This window comes from Cupressus sempervirens, chromosome 5 (genome assembly GCF_028749045.1).
Source record: "Cupressus sempervirens isolate cs-2001-9-10 chromosome 5, ASM2874904v1, whole genome shotgun sequence".
Classification (NCBI taxonomy): domain Eukaryota; kingdom Viridiplantae; phylum Streptophyta; class Pinopsida; order Cupressales; family Cupressaceae; genus Cupressus; species Cupressus sempervirens.
Window position 1 is genome coordinate 361304638 of NC_143122.1, and position 23684 is coordinate 361328321.

Here is a 23684-nt window from a genome sequence, read left to right on the forward strand (position 1 = left end):
TGTGCACAGTCACGGCTGAGAATCTGCAATTTATAAAGAATTCATGCATGAAAATAAAAAAAAAACTCCACTAGTGGATAGAGCACAAAAAAATAGCCAAGTTCATAACAAGAATCATCAAAATCGGAGTCCGTATGAGCAAGAACGAGACATTTGAAAACTGCGTTCAAATTTCCGACTGCCAATGGAGAGGGGTATGGCTGTAGCTTTGCATGCTCGATTCTACAAAATATACAGCTTGCATGCAAAATCTAAAAGATACCCAGATGGTTTTTCGGGGCTGCGAACAAAACCCAGAAAGCGTTTTTCTTGCTGATGTACAAAAAATGTTGCTATAGTGTAAATCAGACGCCTTTAACAATAAAAAACGGCTCCAAAAATAAAAAAATGACCCCAGCAACTAGAATATGACATGCAAATGCTAGATCAGCTTCCTAAGTCCATCAATGGCATGCTGGAACCTGCAAAATTGATTGAAAACTCCAAATATGCAAGTTGGTTGTCAGATTTGAGATTGAAACCCCAGAGAAAACCGTTTTTGTCAAAACTTTTCTGATTCTCAGGATCATCCAAAGATGCAAGAGAAGAGCATACTTCATTTTTTTAAAAACTACAATAAAGTTTATTTGCCCCCCCGCCGAATCTCTCAAATAAGGAAACTAAAATCTACCCTTGCACATAGAAAAACTCTGATACCATGTTAGAATCTGATAAGATTAATAATCCAGAAAACTAGTGCAAAGAATAAATATCTAAACTATGAATGCAGATGATACAAAATCAAAATAGCATCATAGAGTTAGTCTCCAAGAGAGTAATGCAAATGCTGGAAGCAAAATAGCATTAAGAGGATGCAAAAACCAGAGAGCCAAATACAAGCTAGGTAGCATGCTTATATAGGCTAGGAAGAGGGAGGAGGTGGCAACATCAACCAATGAGGAGCAACCATCTATCGGACTAAAGATAGCAAAGTATCTTCCCAAGATAGCTAATGGATGCTCACATGTAGGAAGGTGACACCTCACAACCATTCACCTAATAAGACATGCTTTATTAACCTAAGCGAGATTATTAAAAGTGTAGGAAAAACCTAGCAAAATAGGAAAAATAAAAAACTACACTAACACCTTCTCTATCTCATCTCTTAGGTGGGCATTAAATAAATCAGCAACAGGGTTACTTTCAGATGACACCTTTCTTTTCCCCTTGCCTGGACTGTGCTTCAGGCATAGCACTAGATGTAGAAGGTCCTGAGGCTGCCCCTGCAAATTATGTAGCCATAGGTCTCTTCTGTGGTCTACCTCTAGAAATAGGAGTAGAAAAATGTGGCTGCCTCTTCTCATAAGCTTGTTGAAGACTTTGAACTTGTTGCCTACCAGTTAAGGTGGTATGTACCTCAGCGCCCAAGTCATGTGGAACACTCCAAAGATTGGTGAACTCAATTCTATAATGAAATTTTTTGATTTCATCAAGAACTTGCATGCACCCACACCTTTTCTTGTCTAAAAGAGGAAATGTGCATTCACTCTAGTGATGCTTCCAAACCATTTTGTCTTACAAATGTTACATTCCCACTTTCTTGTACCACCACCTATACCTGTCCGTGTAGTTATCCTTGTTGCAAACTATCTGAGAGGAGATTAAGAGTCATAACTACCCCTAGCCCACTTTGCCAAAAGAGAGGAGGGACAATTTGGAGCTGGTGGACTGGGTGGCCAATTATCGGTTGATTCTAAATTTGTTTCTTAATTCTCTTCATCATGCTCAGTGCCTTAGGGTTATAATCTTCTTGGCTGCTATGAGAATGGGCCTCTAAATCCATCTCATCATCACTGTTATTTGACCCACTTGAGTCATGACTTGGGAGCTCATTTTCACATTGCATTTCACAAAATGAAAAAAATATAAAATAAATACATGCTTTCAGCCTATGCCCTTCTTCAAAATCACTATTTTTTAAGGTAAAATTTAAGCAACAAAATTTTGGAAATGAAACAAGAAACATCTACTGAAATCTAAAAATGAAATTCAACTAAGAACTAAAAGCTACAAACTAGAAACAAAAAACAAATGATCTTGACTTGAAAAATTAGAAAATAAAATTAAAAGACCATGAAAATCCCTACCTTTTGCTTCACAAATCTCTTGAACAAGTTGAAAAATCTTGCTTCTCCTCTTCTTGCTCCTTACTCCTTTTTGCCTTCACACTCTTCACTCAAATAATCACCCTTCTATCAGTTTTTCACTCTTCTTCCTGCTGTTGCAAAGATTTAAAAATCATGAAATGAGTAGAAATAAGAAAACAAAGAGACTTTATGGGATTTAAACTTCTAAATGGGCCCCACATACCCTAGGGTAAGCAAACATTATTAAACATTTTAACAAAAACTTTTAAATTAATGTTTTGGCACTTTTCCAATTCTCCCCAGTTGGGTCGAGGGTTGCGTCCCCATCCCCCAAGCCTCCAACAAGGATGCAGGGACGTCCCTTGACAATGATTTGGTGGTGCTGTTGGGGATGCGGGAATGTCGCCCCCCGCCCTGGGTGCGTCCCCTTCTTGGGTGCGGTCCCCAAAAATGGCAGGGTCCTTGTGTTACTATGGAGTATGTACTCCAATTCCATTCAGCAAAAAAAGAACATAAAATTAAACATACAAATGATTTTTTTTAAATAGAATGTCAAACACTAAATGTAGATTATAATTAAAAAAAACTTACCTTTGAGAGGATCTTGGTTGCAAGAGGTTATAGATGCTTGAATGGTTGACCATACATGTACCACCATGTGATATCTCACATTTCATTTTGGTCCTTTATTGCATATGGAGTAAATTTTGATCTTGAAGCAAATAAGCCAAATTCTAGCCTTGCCTTTTTTGTGCATTTCATCTTCTGTAATGAGTCTTACAAATGCATTGTAGCACCCAGTAGCAAATTCTTGATCCACATATGGTGCAACTCTATATGGCATAGCAAGTATTTCCTGTCTATACTACCTTGGAGATAAGGCATATGCAAGGAGGTGCAATGGGGTAATCATTTTCTCTCAATGATGATGAATGATTACTTCCACCTTATTGCATAAGGCTTCACATTCTGTGGGGTCATTCTCATGTGCTTGTATGGAAATTCTACTATGGTGTTCATTCCATTGTACACATCCCCCAAGCAAAGTGAATTTGTATCAGCAAAGCATAGGATAGTCGTGATAGGCTCGGTGAAATCCAATAAAAGTTGCACACGAGACCAAAACCTTGACCTTTTGGGCTCTCTCCGAATTTGAAGCCTTCCATATACCCCATTGGCTAGAAATAACCATTTGGCTCAATGCCCTTTGCACCTTAAGAAATTGTCTCATATCAACATTATGAGATGCAAATCAGGTCTCAACAACGTAAGCAAATCAACAGGATGACGATATATATCAAGCAAAATTATATACAAGTTAAAATTTGATAATTGAACATAAATATAAAACTTATTTAAATTAAATAAATAAATGATATTAACTAATTACAATTTTAAATTTACCTTCAACAACTTCAACTTGGAGAATGATCTGAATATTGATTGTGACATGTGGTGGTTTTTCACAAACATTTGTATCTCCTCTCTCTCTTGGTATATTTGCTTCACCCAATTTATTTGGGTGCCAATTTGTTGCATAATCGAGTTGAGAGTCAATATGGTGCATGGTGTCCAAAAAAATGGTCATATTGAGACTCAACCAAAGCACCTGCACCCCTACAATTTTTGTATTATCTATGGCCACCTAGACCACAGTCTCACTACCCACCATATATATTGCCTCAATGAGAATTCTAGAAATGAATTGTGAATCCTTTACTTCTCCTTCACAATCAACCACCCTTAAAAATATTGCCCCTTTGGGGGATGTTGCAATCACATGAATAAATGGTTAGTTTCTTGTATCTTTTCATCGATTAGATGCAGTAGTTATACCGGTAGTTTTCCAAGAAGTTCTAATTGGTCTATAGAAATGTTTTCTTTTTCCAATAGAGTAGTACACACCTTTTCAAACCCAAGACTAGTGTAATCGGCCAATGCTTTAAAGATGGCTGCGACCATTTCCTTCCAATATGCCGATCTTACCAAGTTGAAAGGAAGATTGCTGGCATAAAGGCAATGTACAATTGCCTCATCAACAAGATGTCTTGCCTCCATTTTGAATACTTGATCCAACCAACCTCTTTTGCGGGTAATAACTTCTACTTCTTCCTCTTTCTCTCCTACTTGCAAGAAAGGATGTTTGGAGGATACAACATAATTAGTGGGCAAATTGCTCTTTTTGGTTAAGTTTGATAAAAAAATTGTTTTTGATTTATTATCTAAATGATCAACAACTTCTTGTTCTTTTATAAATCCTACTATTTGTGTATTGCTCATCCTTTTTCCATCTTTTCTTCCTTTGCACATTGCTATTCCTTTACCACCAAGGCCCATAAAATGAGCTTTGACCTCATAATATGAGCTGTTGAATGGTTTACTATGACATACATTATATTTCCAAATGTATGACCCACCTCCTAGAATCTGTGATAATCTTGTGGTATTTCTCCATAATGGGGATGATAGATCAATATTGAAGTTATCACTTCATTCACCATGCGCTGCTGCTGAACTTTGACTACCAGTAGTGACCATTCTCACACAATAGAAACTATGAATCTAATAAGAAAAAATAAATTAAATTAGAAATAATTAAAAAAGCTATGAACATCAAACATAGAAGTGCAAAAATATGGTACTAAAATATTAAAAATGATAGCTAAACTTGTTCATTTCTTAATTTTTTCTAAAGACTTGTAAAAAGTCTTTCAAAACTTGGAAAAATCATCATCTCAAAAAAAACCAGTAAAAGATCTCATGAATGGGATCAAATGCTTACTTTAGATGCTCAGAAGTCCTTTGAAGAAGCTATTTGATACCCTATGAATGATCCTCTTCAAAAATAATGACATTGCTTTCAAAATACCAAAATGGAGACCAATGAGAAGAGAGCCCAATTGCAAACAAAATGAGAAGAATGAACAATGAATGACCTCTTTTAGGGTCGTTTTAGGGTTTAGGAGCAAAGAGGAGCAAAAATAGAATTAAAAAAAATCAATTAGGAATATGCATATTAAGTCACTTAAGTGATTGGGTGTCCAAAAAAATCGTGGGTGCTCTCCAAATGTGCTTGAGTGCAGTTTGGATGCTCTTGGAAGTATAGTTTAAAAACTCTGCGAAATATCGCAAATCTCGTGATATATCGCGAGCCAAATTGCTGGGCGATTTTATTGCCGAAAAAATTGGCAATGATATAATGATTTTCAAATTGTGCGAGAATATGGATTTAAAATCTCCACGTTTTGTCTGTGGCATCCTCGTTCACCAGAAGACCATTTCCGTGGTAGGCACAAGAAAGGGTTTTTCCTATTTTTTGGGTATCGTCATTCATCTTCCGGCTTCCCCACATTAGTGGACATCACAAAGCAATGGGTTGCAAGGGAGTAAATTCGACGAGTGGAGTAAAATACTGATTCTCGGCATTTCAGCGAGTTAACTTTTGCAATGGGTGCCGTTACATTTTGCAATGGTGGAGCCTTCCTATTTTTAAAAAAAATTTCTATTCAAAATATTACATTATAAAAAATTATCAAGCTTATTTTGGTATTTGATTTTAAGATTTTTATTTTTATATAGAATTAGGGTATGTATTTTAAAATTTTCAAATAATATGTTATTTCAATTAGATTGTTATTAAATTGTTAACTTGAGTGTGATATTCTTTTATTGTTTTTTTAACATTAAAATAAAATAAATCAAATTATTCTATATAAAAGTATTTAATTTACATTTCAAAAACTTTATATAAGATTTGATGACTTGGAAGTATGTAAACTAAACTTTAAGAATATATTATTTATAATAATAATAATGTAGTATCCTCCCCTATTTTTCCCAAATAAAGAAACTTGCAAGCTACTTTATGATATCAATTAATTTGCTTAATAACTCAACATAGCATTTTTGTCAAACACTTGGCACACATACTACAATATATAGGAAAATCTGAAACTTCTTATTTGCTAATTAAATATTAATTTTTGCCATGTAAATGTGTTCATACAATTGTTTAACATGCTGCGACAAATATCAGTCTCGTATTCAACAACTACAATGCAAAAGTATAAAAATTTGACAGAAATAGTTGCTGTAGTATTTTTGCAGATGTAGTTGGCAGTCTTCCAAACCCCCAAATCAGCAAGAATAAACAATAAACTTGTTGCAAATACCGTTCACGCACTGTAGCAAATTCACTATTCATGCGCACTGTAGCAACCACTATTCACTCACACTGTAGCAAAATACTATTCATCCGCACTGTAGCAAAACACTATTCATCCGTACTGTAGCAAAACACTAAATGAAACCCAGTGTGTTTGGAAACACCGTTAATCCTCTTGACAGTGTCTTTCAACAGCAAAGAGAATGCTAGCAAAGAGGGATTCCATCCTCCAAGTCCGATAATTAGATATCCAGCAACATAACATTAATCTTCATCCAAGCATACTAAAAAGAAGCTCTTTCATTTCTTTTATAGTGTTCTCACAAGAGCTCAATCCTTCATTTTCTTAATGTGGGATAAAACATAACTCCCTTTATGTAACTTATGTCTCCAATGTGTTATAAAATAAAAGGGACTCTTTTAATTTAAATATTTCCCACAAACTATAGTCTATGCATTAATAAAATTAAATATTTAAATTTAGCTTTATAAAATAGCTTTATCAATGCATAACAAATCTTATCAATGATAAACAAGTCTTCTTGTCGATTTTAAACAATTACCATCGACATACTGCTGCCACTGGATGTCCGACCATGTCCAAGATGACTTACTATAAATAGTAAGTATGCCCAAAGTTGCCTCAAAACCCCTCAGAAAGACCCGCAACTAAAACTATTTAGGCCAAATGGCCTCTAAGTTCCTTTAATGTCCTGGTTAGCCTACGGGACCGTGGGGAAATAGGCTAACGACAACATCATGCTATGAATGCTATAAAGGGGACATTACAAATAACTAGAACATTTAATTTTAAATATTTAGTTTATTAGTATTGAGTATGCTAATTAAATTAAATATTTTTTATTTTACTTTTATATTTAATAAATTAAATGATTAGATGATTACAATTTGAATTTATAGAAGGCGAATTTAATGTCTAACTTTTTTACAAGTATTTCCTCGTCAAACTTTATTTAGATTTTAGGTTTAGAGGTTTATATGTGCACATGTCTTCAAGCTCTATATAAATACAAAATTTGAATATGGAGTATTTTATATGGACTAAATAACAATGAATATTATCGTGACTAAAAATTAATTTAAAAAAAAATTAAATTTTCAAATGTTCAATAAAAATGTTGAGTTATTGCCGAGTAATTGCCAAATCCGAGTTTTTCAAAATTTTGTGGTCTGCCAAGTTATTGCCGAATCTGAGTTTTTCAACTATGCTTGGAAGCATCCCATGCACACCTGCAGTGGCTGGGAAAGCTTCTTGGGTGCACCAGTGCAACACCTGAAAGCACCAACGCACTCAATAATCTATTTTAGTGTAGCCCCCCACCTGAATATGGCCTGGGCATTTCCTAGACGCACTGGTACCTTAGATTTTATGTATTGAAAAAACAAGCATTACATTAGAATCGGCTGTTCTAGTGTTGTATTTAATGCAGTCCAAATCTGCACTTTCTATTCTGTTATTTTTCTATTGCGAATACTTTAAAAACAAAATTAGCCAAAGACAAACAGGACTGCATATTACAGCCTATTCCTCCGGTGATTGAAATAAAAAATGCAGAGAAAAAACTAAAAAACATTTTTTAAAGATAACATCATTTATCTATATATATTACAAATATTAAAGTGAATTTCAATGAATCTTTTAAAGGTTTTGAAGTGTGTTGAATTTAGAACTTCATGGCCTAAATATGTTGAGCCATATGACTTAGGTTATAAAATAATTACAATGACACTGTCCAAGGACGTATATAAATTTATAATGTATTTTGCTAACACCTGTGCACATTTTGAAATGCCATTAGTTGTGAGTTATTTACCTATAGAACTAAGAAAGCTTTGCAAATCATTTTAAGTATTTATATGTTTGAAGTCTTTGGTTGGATGTATATTACATCTCAGTAATTTTTTTTGTCAGGTTGCTTTTGATAGGAGCTGAATACGAGGATGTGAGACTGACTGCTTCTACTATGCTTGGGCATTGGATAAACAATCCAATCTATATGCATGCTGCTGACGCCTTGCTAGATCATATTTTACAGAAAACATGTGGCATAAGTAAGACTGACAACAGTATAGTGGCAAATTTGTTTCTTCTTAAGGTATGGCCACATCTTTGGTATTCAAATGTTTGCAGTAAAGTCTTAGCCGTAACAATTGCATATAGATATGCATGGTGCTTAAAATCGAACTTGAAGTTATTTTGGATTGTTGAAAATTTAAGAATGATATTCATTTTTCGAAAGTTAGTTCACACTCGTCAGGCTCCTAGCTTTGTATATTTTTGACCTTCAAAATTGTGATGCTTTAATTTTGCTTAAAATGGAACTTGAAGTTATTTTGGATTTTGAAAATGTATGAATGATATTCATTATCTGTAAGATAGTTCACAATCGTCAGGCTCCTAGCTTTGTGAATGTCTGGCCTTCAAAATTGTGATGCTTTAAATTTACTTAATTGTAATTGTAATATTCAATAACAGATTAAGGATGAGCACAGCAACATTTACTGATGCTTTCTAAGTTATTTTGGATTTTGAAAATATATGAATGATATTCATTATCTGTAAGATAGTTCACAATTGTCAGGCTCCTAGCTTTGTGAATGTCTGGCCTTCAAAATTGTGATGCTTTAAATTTACTTAATTGTAATTGTAATATTCAATAACAGATTAAGGATCAGCACAGCAACATTTATTGATGCTTTCTAAGTTTTTCTTTATTTAATTTGTATTTTTAATGCTAGATTAAGAATCAGAACAGCAACATCTACCAAGACATGGCAACTCAGCTGATCTGTAAAAGAATAGAATATGCGGCTATTGCTTTGAAGGTAACTTTGTTTTTGAATGAAACTTTTGACACAAGAAGTATTTTATTGGCTTTGTTAAGTGCTGTTAGGTTATTTGTCTGAAGTATGGGCTTTGCAGACACTTGTTCTGGTGGATCTTAGTACAAAAGATGTTTTCAATCTGAACAGTATATCTGTCATTCTGAGGACAATTTCTATGACTGCCTCACCAGAACATGAACTTGCTATGGTTTTACAGGTATGTCAGTTACTGATCTCTATTTTTCTTACACAGAACTTTCATATTCATACTTCGCTGACAATATGTGCATTCGATACATCTTGAAAGTGATTGCCAATGAAGAGTAGAAAGAGAAACCAAAAGATACTGCTGTTGCCATGTGCCAGGAAGCTAGGGCAAGGGGCCAGAAATCAGTTCATGAGCTGTACATTATAGAGTGATGAAGGCACTTCCATTTTAAAATCATATAGAATAGGAAGATATTTTTGAGATAGAAGATCTAGGGATCTATTAAGGGACACCAATGCTATATTTGGAAAAGAGTAATTTTATGCATCAAACATCTTGCAGTCAAAACATATAGATAGGTGAGGCGGGTAGAGACTGAGGGAAAAGACGCTACACAAAACCTACATATATAATAAAAGCTAATAACATCACTGACTAACTATATGTCTGTGCAGAAAGCTCATGAAGGAGAGAGGCAATTTTGATGAATTAAAGTAAACCTTTAGAAAATGGAAGCCATGCACAAAAGCAAGCAGAACAAACTAATCTCTCAGAGCGGACATACCCACAATGCTATGCCTTAATCACTTGAAGTCATGCACCAATGACTGAAAGTCCTGTTGAGAGTCCAAGCAATCAATACTGCCCTCTATTTAATTTTCAACACCACCCAAACCAGCTGGGCAGAGCCATCCAACAGTAAACCCTGAACCACCTGGGAGTGTTTGATAGTATACATCAGGATGTCATCCTCCTACTGGGGCAATGTGTAACCATTAGATACTTTGTAGATCCCTTTGTGGTGTGTTGCCAGAAGATACTTCATCAGCTCCAACAAATCTTGACAGTATATGGTAAGTGCTTCCATATTAACTATTAATGCTCAAATTTCTGAGTGCATTACCTTCCATTCTATCTCCCAAGTCTCATCCTTTATCTCCATAGCACTAGCAGTTTGTTTTTCATGGCTAGAAACTGCCTCCACAGGCTACAAATCAGAAATCAACTCATCTTCAACTGGAGTAAAGAAGCAGTATATTCCTTGCCACACTTCTTCCCACAGCACAACCTTGGGCAGTTCCTCTGCAAACTCTGCCTTTGACGAGGCCTTAGATCAAAGGAAACCATTATAGGCCACACTATCTTTTCTCAGGATCTCTTTTATGATCCTTAGCACTCTTGAAGTGTATCTTTAAAATCCTGGCCTAAATTTAAGCGTGTTTTTTCCCTTTTACCACTGAGCTGCATTCTCTGGTGTAGTTTTCTTGTTTTTGCAGGTTATATAGTTTCATTGATGAGTCTTAAAGTGCAAATTGATTGATGACTCCACAGTAGAGCATGTTTGTTGTTTTCTTTTTGCATATCATTCTGTCAGGAAAGTTTTTCATGCAGTACCTTTTCATACATTTGTAATTTAATCACTAAACCTCTAGATGCTTTTGGTTTAGTCATTTAAGGGGTGGATTGGATTATTAATATAATAATATATAGGCTAGAAGCTGGCCGTAGTTAGTAATCTTTACCGAAGTTGTTAAAAAAAATCATTTACAACTACAATCTATTTTTTAAGAGGTACTTTTAATTTCCAGCATAGGCTAAATAACATAATTCTCTGATTAGAAACTAAGATGACATGCCAATTCCTCAATCTTGTTTCTTCAGTTTTCACCAAAATTAATATCTTTGCCTTACAAAGTAGAGGATGAGATAGTTAGGTCGATCAAACAAGTAAAGGACTAAAATTTGGACCACTATTACTATTTTCTTTTTAGGGGAAATAATAATACATTAGATTAAAGATTAAAAAGATAAACTAGTCAATCAATATAGATCATCAATTATACATAATATTAAAATTTTGTCTATGCTTCCTAGTTTTCTAGGACAAGGATGATAGGGAATGGTGGGACATGTTTCTAGTACAAGGAGTTTTTCTTGTCCATTTTTTATGAGAACGGTTATAATTTTTTTGTCATTTTAAATATAAGGTAATTTCAAATATTCATACGATAACGTTGTTAAAATAAATTTGTAATTTTTTATAATGGTCATTTAATTAGAAACTTTCTTATTTGTAGCCAGCTCTTATTTAGAATGTTTATTTCTGGTCTTTCATTTCTATTTTAGAAACTCTTCCTGTAATCTCTATTTAAGGACCTTTCATCTCCTTTGTAATTAATTAGTCAATCAATTACCATTTCATGGTATAAGAGCCCACAAGTTAGTTTTGCCAAATTTTTAAAATTCCTATTTTCTATTAAAATAATATTATAATCTTTATATTATAGAAACTCCCTTTTTTTTTGTCTGTAGTTCTCGATTATTTCTATTGTGGAAAGATCATGTGTAATATCTTATACAAGGAATATTCCTCTCCTTTTTTTTTGAAATTAAATATCAATTGATTATCATTTTATGTATCTAAGCTCATAGGTTATTTCTTTGGTCAATTTTTAAATACCGTAGTTTCAATTGTTGTTTTCCCAATTATCTGCATGTTGTATGTATATTGAATTAAAACATCGGGTATTGATGAGTGAGATTGCTCATCTCATTATATATGCATGAGGTGCCCTTCCACCAAGGGACGCCACTCTTAATAATATACTAGTATAATATAATATGGTAATATAATATAATAATAATTATATTATCACATAATTTAATAATTTTACAATATGATTATAATATAATTATTTCATCTCATAATAAGGATATAAATATAATCACAACTTTTGAGATATCTATGTCACCTATGAGCTATGATCACAACTACAAAAATTTAACACTCCTTAGCTAGGGAGGATTCCTTCTCTTTTACAAGTTGCCTCTGCTTATTGTGATGATTGACCACAATGTCTACATGCATACATGGAAAGATATCACCTCTTGTGATATCAACCATAATGACCTTTAAATCTATCCATCTATAATATGGCTTATCCATAAATATCACCTCATATGGTGTCCACCATTATGGCTATCCATCGATATTACTTTACAAGATATCAACCATCATTGTTAGATCACCACCTCACAATGATAGTAAGATGCGCAAGTGCTCATCATTGTGTAATGTCGCCTTTTTCTAGTCCTTATCTTTTGATGCATTGTGAGCCCTTCACACCATGATCCTATGGGCTAACCAAGACTTTACTGGGGTTAGTATGAGTTTTGGCCCAGGCTCTTAAATATTCAAGCTAATCCGAGTCGATGCACTGGGGATTTCTGTATACTTACTATTTTTAGTAAGTCAGCAGGGTCCTTATTTCTAGTTTTGTGGTATTTGGACTTGGACCATCTTGTTTGGAGCTTTCCGAGAAGCTATTAGTAATTACAAATGATTTTTTGAGTTCAACAAGATATTTATTTTCATGTTTGAAGATTAAATTCATTTCTTAAAGTGACTTCAAAATTATGAGGGGAAATTAATAAAGTTATATTATTCTCCTAAGTGGAAAAAGGAAAATTAGTTGGAATATGAAGAGTCATTGTTGTTCTTAAAAGGGGAAGAGGGAGCTCATTTTCAGCATGCTTGGTTTATTATTATGGACTTGGTTTTGAGTTTCTCTTGGAGAAACTTTGGAACAACTTGCAACTTTCTACTTAGACCTAAGGATGAAAACCTTCAGGCCATTTTTGGTGGATTGGACTTAGACCCGATTCATCATTGCAGTGGATTCAAGACGAAGTTTACGCTAAGCTTATATGTTCTTTCTTAGTTTCCAATATGACTGTCACTATATGAAGATTGGATATTTGGTCATGTTATTGTATTGCTGATTATTATAATACAATAGCAAGTTTGAAGTTGTTTCAAACTGAGTATCTTAATGACCATCTGTGGGTTCATTTCCTAGTTTATTTTGCATAAATTCTCTATTATATTTTTTTGAAAACTATTTGCAAAGAACTGGGAAACAGATCCAGTGAAATATTACACATTGTGAGATTGTCACGTCACAATGATATTTACCATGGCTCGTCTAGAGAATGAACACACAAGTGCAAGAAAGTCACCATAGATTCCCTCATGTGCTGTTGTCATGGTGTTACACATGACTTCCACCATGGCTACTCCCATAGGGTGGGCCCAACAAAACTACTTCCATGAATGAAAATATAAATGAGCACACATGTCCATCACAAAATCACTCAATATGACATCGTCATACTACGTTCACACTAGCTACTCCCAAGGGGTAAATAAACACTAGTGCTAAGTCATGGATTATCTCACATGACATCCACCATAGCTACTCCTAGAGGGTGAAACAAAGGTTGATACTTAAAACTTATCTCTCTTAGAGAAGAATGCTACAAGGATTGACAACTCAAACTTCTCTCATAGAAAAACGTGCTACAAGGGCTGACACCTCAAATTTCTCTCATAGAGAAGAATGCTACAAGGACTGTGTAATGATCCCTAATAGGGTCCTACTTAATTTTGTTCAAAATTCTCAATTAGGGTTTAGATTTCATTTATTTAATTCAAAGAGAACTTTAACTCTTTATCATTATCATATATAGAAGAAATAATAATTAACTTATAATTTATACTTAAGTCTTAATTCCTTACTCTTCTCCTAATCCCTATCCCTAAGACAAATGATAGAATTACCATGATTGAGGTGCATAAATATTCTCCCTCATGAACAAAGCTCGTTTTGGGAATCTTTTCCTCACTGTGACCGAATTACTCTGCCACTCCTCACATGAACTCCCTATCCACTAAGTCGTATTAATAAGGGATTAAATAATCAAATTAGATAAGTATTTTTACAACTATAATATATCAATTAAACAAATAATTCCATATTATATATAATGAGTTTATTGATTACTTGTATTAAAATATCTCATATGACCAAATTAATTCATAAATAACTATATTATATTCTATTAATCATTTTCATAAAAGTTCTATATTTTTAAAAACATGAATATAAAAAAAATCAACTTTACATACCTTTTTAGGAAGGGAAGTACTTTAATTTACTTACCTTTGCTAATTTTCCATGTTGCCTTTTCTTACCCAATGATTTTACTTTTTATGCTAAGTGCCTCTTTCTTTCTAAATTCTTTCTCCATTTCTCTAGGGAGAATGTAATTTGTATCTTGTTTCCTCTATTTTTTCTCTCCTTGAATTCCTCCTATATTTCCTCTTTTATTTGTCATTTAGTTTCTCTTGTATTTCACTTCTTCAATTCTAGTTGAATAATTTTCTCTCATCTTATTATTCTTACAATATTTATATCTATTAAGATGGTGTTTCTTGATGAAATGATGTATGTGTATCTTTTCATTTAATTTGATATCATCGGGAATAATCTTGATATAGTTTTAAAGTAATTTAGGGTCCTTGTATGCTAATTTGTAGTTGTTAATGCTGATAGGCGTTCTACAATGGCAGAATGGGGGAGCGAGATGGTGTGACCGTGTTAATGTTAACTTTTATTCTTCTAGGTTAAATTTGACAACCATCTACATGTCAAAAATTTAAATTTTATTATAAATAGAATATACTTTTAAAAATAATTTAATAAATACCACATCAAATATCCATATAAATTATTATATTTGGAAATATAAATCATCCATTTTTTAAGAAATTAAATAAAAAGCTTAACTTAGCAAAAAGCTAAATAAATGGAAATAAGGAATATAAATAATTTTAGATGTAGTAAATTATTTTGTAGTGGATATCTATCGGCATTCTTTAGATAGATTTATTTAAGATATCTATACTAGTTTTACATGTAATTTTTATTTTCTTACAAATAATGTTTTTAGTTCTACAATAACATTTCAAGATAAAAATTTCATTAACTTTGTATTGGAATAAAGGTCTTTACATATTTAAATAAGTACATTTATATTGATGAAATATGAGTTAATCTAAGTTATTATTTTTTGAAATTACATATTTATTTAATATTAGAAATTAATAATTATAACTTAATTTCTTTAGAGACTTTAATATTTTATTGAATTTATTAATTATATATTTACATTTTAAAATTGCTATTTTTTTTATTGTATTTATTTAACATATGATTATAATTAATATTATTTATTTGTATAATTTATTTAATAACAAACATTATTTGTTGATATATAAACTCATATCAAGAATTTAGTTATCTATTCAAAGGAATGTATAAGTTGGAACAATTCATATGTGCTATATTTTGTATTATATATATGTTGAGCATGGCTCATGACAGGCTGATACCTTGAACTTTTCTCATAGGGAAGAATGCATTTACAAGGTATTGCACCTTGGGCATCTCTCTCATGGAGAAGAACTCGTTAACGAATCTTCATGATGATGAGACTCCCTCTAAATCTGATATCAACCTTCTGAACTCCTCGTCCAAGGTTGCTTGTGATAGAGATCAGACTCTCCCTAAATGGAGACTCCCTCTCAGTAAGGGCTTCATTCTCCATAATTCTAAGCTTCTCTCCAAAGTGCACAAACTTCATTCTAGCAAGAGGCTTGATGAGAATGTCAGCCGTCTGTTCATCAGTGCTAATGGATATTACTGAATATAATTCTTTTGCACTATGCTTTGACCTGTCATTAAATACATGGTTGGAGTCTGTATCACTCTTGGTGAACTCCAAGCTCAACAAATATCCACCTTTTAGGAATCTCATGGCCTAGGTGTCCACATAAAGGCTTTTCAACCTACACACATGGGGTTCCATCCCATGAATCATAGTGCTCTGCTACAATTTCTTGATCATTAGAGAAGCCTTCTTGACATGGTATACTCCCTCTGAACCAATATGACCGAGATCTTTGGATTTAACTGAAGTATATCTTCTAGTTGCTCCCCCAACATGAAAGCATTGCCTTCTCACATGGTCGCAATCTCGCTCCAAGAATGCAGTCAGGTCTGTATTGTTTCTAATGACAAGAGAATCAGCTTGCTCCACTTCTGCTGCTGAGAGTTTAGGACTTTCCTTCTTGACCTTATTCCAGATCACTTTATCCTACTCATCCCATAGATTCTTAGTCAAAGTACTGGACTAAGCTCTAGTCCATCGTGTTCCAAATTGTGTCCTGAACAAATCTCAGAAACCTAACCAGCTGTGAATTCAAGAAAGCAGTAGGTGTCCCAAAGGTGTTCAGACATAACAAAATTTCCCAAAAACCGGTAACTGTAACTAATACAGGACTGTAAATAACACATCCTTCAGTTACTGTTCACCTGTGCTGTAGTGGTGCTCGTTTCAAACTTTCACTTATTGAAGAATCTAGTTTAGTTCTGCAACTCATCTAGCCACCTATACACAGATGAAATATAACTTCATGCTTCTCCATCGTGCCCATATCCCATGAAATGACTCTTTTGTTTGAAGTCGATCAACAATAATCTTTATATTATATTCTGGAAGAGCAAGTGTGTCTTGCGCCAGGTCACCTCAATGTGCATCAGAGATCTAAACTTCTCAAACCATAGGAGTCATTCCTTCATAGGACAATCCAGATTTGGTCACAAAGCTGTACTAAGAAACAAATTGAGTAACAACCTCCTACAGACTCAATTAGAAATGCAACCATATCGCGAAGCACAGGACAAAGGTATCCTCCAACAAGAGCCACAACGTATCTTTGCCATCAGAATTGCAGCCATATTCTGAAGGAATCTCAGACCAACCAAGGAACTACATAGTGGCAGTAGGCTATAAACAGTGACTTAAGACTGCAATGAATCACCTTCTAAATTAGCAGCTGCAAATTTCTAATGCCCTGTCTTGGAAACAATTTTTGCTAAATGTAGCAGCAGTTAGTTCTTTCAAGTTTGTTGGTGCAGGATTACGTACAAAATGCTCTTGAAAAGAATATTCAAGAGTGATGGCAAGATACCCTCATGAACAAGGACAACAATGTGCAAAGTTAATAATTTTACCAAAGGTTATAACCTTGATGTATTAAAAGTTTGATTCTCTGCATTTCCAGCCATCCTACTAAGAAGTAGCACTGAACCCTTGTTTGAAGCTATTCTAGTGCAGTTCTCTCTCCTCTCTCTCTCTCTCTCTCACACACACACACACACACACACAACAAAATTCAAGCAGTAATTTCATTGCATATTCTTTGTCCTTCTGCAAGTTTTTATTTAGAGTCTTTATGGCAAGATTGCTATGCATTACACCTTAGATCCTATCTCAATCTGAGAAAACTGACATCTACAGCAGTGGTCACAAACAGGAATGAAGACTGGGAGTTTTCCATTAACAGAAAAGGCTCAACTACAGATGTTCAACCTTAAGGAAGGCTTGTGTCTCCCTGTTCAATATTCCAATCCAATGCAAATTCAACTCCCTTTTGAAAACTCGTGGCTAAGAGAATAATCTGTGCCTAAATGTTAATGACTGTGATGACAATTAGCTTTGATTCTATTTCTCGATATATTCATACCGCTTCTAATGTTTTCTTTGCTTCATTCTTTAGAAATTCAATGTGCTATAGTTTTCTCTCTCTGTTAATTCTAATGTTTGGTTCAAAACCAAATTTCTTGAATTTGATCAATGCAGCTCTGGAAGATAAAACACACTCTGGTAACACTTGCACCTGTTATATTCATTTGTTTAGATTCTTTGAACAATTAATCAATATGTTGGGGCTATTTGACATTGGAAATAATATAAGCTCTGTGTTTTAATTTTGTATTATGGTATTCCACTCTCGTTTACCAAGAAATGAGTCATAAGGGCTTAATATTTAATTAATCTTTCTAAATATTCGATTTAACCAAGCAGACAGGTACTTCCTGAAACAAAACCCAATGAATCGAACTTCCAAGTATTATTCAGACTAATCTTTAGTTCCAAGGTTTGTTATAAAATATTCTGGCAAATGTATCCTCCAATGGTCCCACACAGAAACATGAAGTCCACCTTATTTTTCTGCAATAAGAGATCATCAATCAATATTATTTCTGATAATATCATTTCCGCAAGAAACTGTATATGGCACTTTGAAGTCAGATGTAATTTGGAGAAAAAAGTTATTCCATCACTTTGTCGTGCAATATCGTATTGTTTTATTTTTTATTTTTAAGATCTTCCTCGCAGGCTTTGCTCTAATCCCATGTTGTTTTTCTAATTATTTGCATGTTGTATGTATATTAAACACAAAAATTGTGTATTGATGAATGGGATCACTCATCTCATTACATATGCGAGAGGCGCCCTTCTACCAAGGGACACCACTGTTGATAATGTTTGTTAATGTTTTGTTGCTTCAGTTGAATAAACTCAAGATGCTAAACTGAAGTTTTATATATATATATAAAATAAATAAATAAATATATATGTGTGTATGTGCAGTTAAATCATAAGTTGTTATATTAATTAAATATTAATGAATAGACATGTCCCATGAAGGGGCATGCCTATCCATATCTCATTCATAATATAAAGAGAGATTGATGCACTTGAACACTAATACCAAATAGGCAGTGATAATACATTTGCAGTGATCTCAGAATCTCGACATGGTATTAGAGCCAAATTCTAAATGTATAAATGAATAATAGAACATTGCAAATATTAAATAGTATATATGAAATATTTAATATGTATTGCCAAGCATAAAACAAAGCAATACTGCAGGTAAATTTTTTTTGGTGTTCATCATAAGAAAAATGGAGAAACTGCAACATTTTTTTTACTCCGTATCAATACAAGGCAGATTATGACAGGTCATCATAGAAAGGATAGAAAATCATATTTTAAAATGGAACTCGTTATTGGATGAAAAACAAATTCATATTCACTGATCTCATAGTTCCCTGCCAATCATTGGTTAGGAGGACCCATCGATCAACGTGCTTAGAGATGATTGAGTGGGAAAGGTGAATTGATCTCATACTCTATGATCAAGGAAAGGGAAAGATGAAAATTTAATCCATTGCATACATTGATCGACAACAATCGATGAAGATGAAAACCCATCTTTCATAGACAACAAATATGAAGGTATTAAATAATGATTGTGTCACACAATACCTTAAAGGGGTGCATCAATAACGGGATAAGATATAGAATAATACATTAAATTTTAGATTTCGAGAAGTAGAGGATGATGAATTACCTCCTCTTGAAACAAGAAAATTTAGGAGACTCCTATTCTTCCTACCTGTCCATCCATCCGTCATAACAGTACACTCCCTTTGGCTCCAAATCTTTCTATGGTCCTCCAACTCAAGCTTCATCTCCTCAACCATTTCTAGTAAGAGGGGGCCACTCAACCCATCTTCAGTAGGGGCTTTAAACCCCGTACTACAAATGGAAACTGCATCAATCATCCCTTGCCAATAAGGAGTCCTGTTACATGTATAAAAACATTTTAATTAGCATATTTCAACATCAAGTTAAAAATATAAAATTTTATCTTAAAAATTGAATTTAAAACTTAAAACATAAAACATAAAGCAATCAAATATAAATGAAGTTGAAGTACCTGGCTGCTATAAATGGAATGTTGCAAAAATACCAAAACTTGCAAATTGCTCTTCTTCCAGCTTCATGGATCTTCCTATTCCAGACCACGCTCTCAAGTGAAGGTTGTGCATTAGGAGTGGAACATGGTACAAAAAAATTGTCCAACCTAGATTCTCTGACTCTAGGACGAAAGATAATGCCAGTACTACTAGTAGGGGTAGTGCCACTAGCAGTGCAACGAATTGATGTAGAAGAAGTACCACTAGTAGAAGCACTAGGACGATAAGGAGGAAGGGAAGAACCTTCTCGAACAAAACCTATTGGACCTAAGGGTGTAAAACTAGATATAGAAGTAGTTCCAGATGAGCATGGAAGGGAAGTGGAACCAATCTGAGCTAACTTTGCTAATTGTTTTTTTCTTAATTCCTTTTCTTGTTCATATTTTTCTAAGGAAACATAACAAAAACATTGAGCCTCAGGAGTTGCAACTTTACAAGGCTTAGTATCATGATCACGTATGCCAATGATATGGTATTTTAATTTATTTATCCCCCCCACTAGTAATGACCTTACAAAATAGACATTTTGTTTGAGTTCTACCTCTACTTGGAAAGCCACTCATCTTTTTTATTGCCTTTAGAGAGCTTGGGCTTTTTAACTGGAGGAGCCATTATGAGTAAAGAAAAGTGTCAAGGTTGCTGTAATATGACATTTTAGACCAAATATTACCATTTAAGCACTGTATTTTATGAAGATCTAAAGTAAAACAAAACCCATGAACATACAGAAAAAATTCATCCAAAAAACCAATAAGCATAGAGAAAAAATCATCTAAATCCAAAAAATCAACTCTTACTTCTTTGAAATGAGTTAAGAAGTTTTGAGAAGATCTCCTTCCTTGATGATCTAAATGCAAGCATATAGTTGCTCCAATGTCACAAATGCAAGCTTTTCTCCTCTTCCTTTTAGCTGGTTGCAAAACAATGACACTCTATTTCTCTTCCCCCCCTCTCTCTCTCTCTTTCTTTTTCTCATAATAGAGTGTTATGAAAGCCCTTTTAGGGTTATAAAGAACCATATAAAAAAAAAAAAAAAAAAAACAATTTTTACTATTTTTCCTTAGCCAGATGTTGACTGTTGCGGTCGGGTCAAGATATTCGTGACCTGCGAGTCAGGCGAGTCACCACACCTGACCCATCGAGCCTGAGTCACGGGTCATTTTGACCCGGCAAGCCATATCTGACTTGCCGACTTAGGAGACTTGCCTGACTCGGGGTGAGTCTTGTTACTCTGGTATATATGCTTAGGACTTATTTATTGTTATTTTGTGTGATTGAAAGCATCAATTTGATCCAGATGATTAAATTGAGATAGTTGTGGGATTGGGGATGAAGTCACTTTATGCCACTATTTACCCCCATAACTCAATTCTTTTAGTGTCATTTGATCTAGATCTAACCAAAAAATAATAGCTGGCTAACACTTGGGACATAACTTAGGTAATTTTATATAACGGTACTTGTATGTGCTTTAGGATGCCATTTGAAAATAGTTGTCTAGATACTTTTAGCATTTCCTTTATTTTTATGTATGGCTATGGAGTATTATCTGAGTTTCGAAACTTACTGCTTATTAGGGTTAGAGTGCCTAAAATGTCTTTAGCTTTTGTGTTAAAGAGTAGGGTTATGGGGTGGATTCTCTTATACCAAGCCAAAATTAAGGCCTTTGAGGCTATAGGGACCTTAACTTGATATAACAAAATATATATTATGAAGTAAAATGTAAAAATGCAAAAATACATTTAAGTAACTATTTCTAATGTTATTTCTTCTACCCTTAGGCTTAGTTATTGAGAATGCTAGTAAGGCGACCTGCACTTGTATCGGGTATAGGTTTTCCTGGACATGCCTTGGGTATGTACCCTAGTGTTTAGGTACACCCATTTATGTACTAAAGGCGCACCCACACATACACAATCTACCAAAAGTTGATGAGTGCCAAAAAGTAAGAGGAGAAACAAATTTTGACAATCCAAGTATACCTTCAATGCTGCTAAAATCATCATTGCACCCATTAGAAAGTTCATATTACTCTCTTCACTCTCTCTTTTCTCATTTTCTCTAAAATAATTGTTGGGTTTTTCTCACATGTAACACCTTGGGCAGCTTATCATTTCTGCCCCTCAAACCCATTAGGGTCTCAACTCCAAAACTCCGACTAGTTAGTGGGATCCTTGTCATATGTGAAATTTGATTAAAATGAGGGGATCTGCAAGTGGAGACCAAAACTAAGAACGTAGACAACAAGAATTATCACATCAAATGCCAATTGGTAAAAATAAATAGTAAAGTTTTAGCCATCACTACCATTCTGGGATTTGGCATTGATCAATGATGAAGTATCATTTTTATCAAATATATATTGTTTTAGAATTCTGCATATTTGTTTAAACTTTTGTGTGTTTATATACGCACATTGCTAAACTCGCGTACCCAAGGGTAGAAAAAATTTGCCCACCCCCACATAGCTGGTTCTCATACCTATACCCATGTCCAAACCTGTACCAACAGCTTAGCCCTCAGATGTTTAAGTAATTGGATTTGTGTACACTTTAAGAACTTCCATATCTAGCCATATTTGTATAGGGGTGGTCTTGAAAATTCTCTATATTTGTTTCATATAAAAGAAAATGAGCAAGTGAAAATGAGCTCAAAATGGATGAGTGTTTTAAAGTGTTAGCAGCTTTTTGAATAGCATCTGATTTTTTCTCTAAAGCTCCTATTCTTACAAGCTTGGCTCATTGAGACATGCAGATTTGGTGAGGGTGCCTCAGATCTGGGCTAGGTCTGGCTGGGTCCTTGATCAGTCTCACTTTCGACTCTCAATACTCTGATCTTGAACATATCCTTAGAAAAGCTTTGCTTCCTCGAAGTACAAGTTAATTAGTATTGGTCTTTGATTGACTGTCACAACTATTCTGTACAGGGGAAGTCTATTCTAATAAACAAATTCAGTCTATCCTTCTGTTATTCTTGACTACAAGTCTATATATGCTATTTGTTCTGTGCAGTCGGAAGAGTATCATGTTTGATTTTTGTGTTATGATGACTGCATCGTATTCAATAAGCATTGAAATATTTTTTTTTGTTTGGATTCAGGAGCTGGCTGCAAATGATAATACAAGAAAAAGACTCAAGGAATTTGTATGCAGGTATGTCCTTTGGATGCCTTATATTCTTAGCCTGTATATGCATAGTCACTAACTGCAAACAATATGGAACACCTAATTAGAAATATGGAAAAGGTACTAAATGGATTCTTCTTGTTGGCCAGGCTAGTAAGGCATATAGGACCTGAGATAAATATTAAAACTTTATGTCAATATCTTCTACAACCATGGATGGCAATGGTTAAGCAAACCGAGTCTTTAAAGTTGGCTTGGCTCACAGAGGTACTTCTGGAGACCATTTCATGATTTATGTATACATTTGATAAAATGTGCAGTGGATATTGTCACTGGCCATATTGACATGTAGTCTGATAAATGGCGCATGTTTCCTCTTGACTTCTTCTGTTTAGTGTCTGCAGCAGTTATTTTCGGAAAAACAGCTAATAAATCTTCATTCTTTCTTTAACTAATGCCTAACATTGGATGATAGATAACTGAGCTTGTGACAGTATTTCTTCTACTCTCAACCTCAGTCCTTGCAATGGATGAAAGTATTATGGCTCTTGTTTCTCTACAAGAAAATTCTGGATTGTCTTGCTGCAATGCTACAAACATAGTGGACAAGTCAAGAAAAGAAAAGATTGAGGCTGTAAGGAAAAAGAGCAGGGACCTTGCAGTTTTTCAGGTATATCTAAGTAAACTTAAAATCAG

At 34.1% G+C, this 23684-nt stretch overlaps 1 protein-coding gene across 1 annotated transcript in view; it reads left to right on the plus strand.

Annotated features, from left to right (window-relative positions):
- LOC149556229 (uncharacterized) overlaps positions 1–23684 on the plus strand; it is a 294057-nt gene that overhangs the window by 131527 nt on the left and 138846 nt on the right. The window contains exons 8-13 of the mRNA XM_089830364.1: positions 8225–8408; positions 9052–9138; positions 9236–9355; positions 22963–23015; positions 23138–23255; positions 23464–23658. Coding sequence (XP_089686490.1) covers positions 8225–8408; positions 9052–9138; positions 9236–9355; positions 22963–23015; positions 23138–23255; positions 23464–23658 — 757 coding nt within the window. The remainder of the gene's footprint in view (positions 1–8224; positions 8409–9051; positions 9139–9235; positions 9356–22962; positions 23016–23137; positions 23256–23463; positions 23659–23684) is intronic.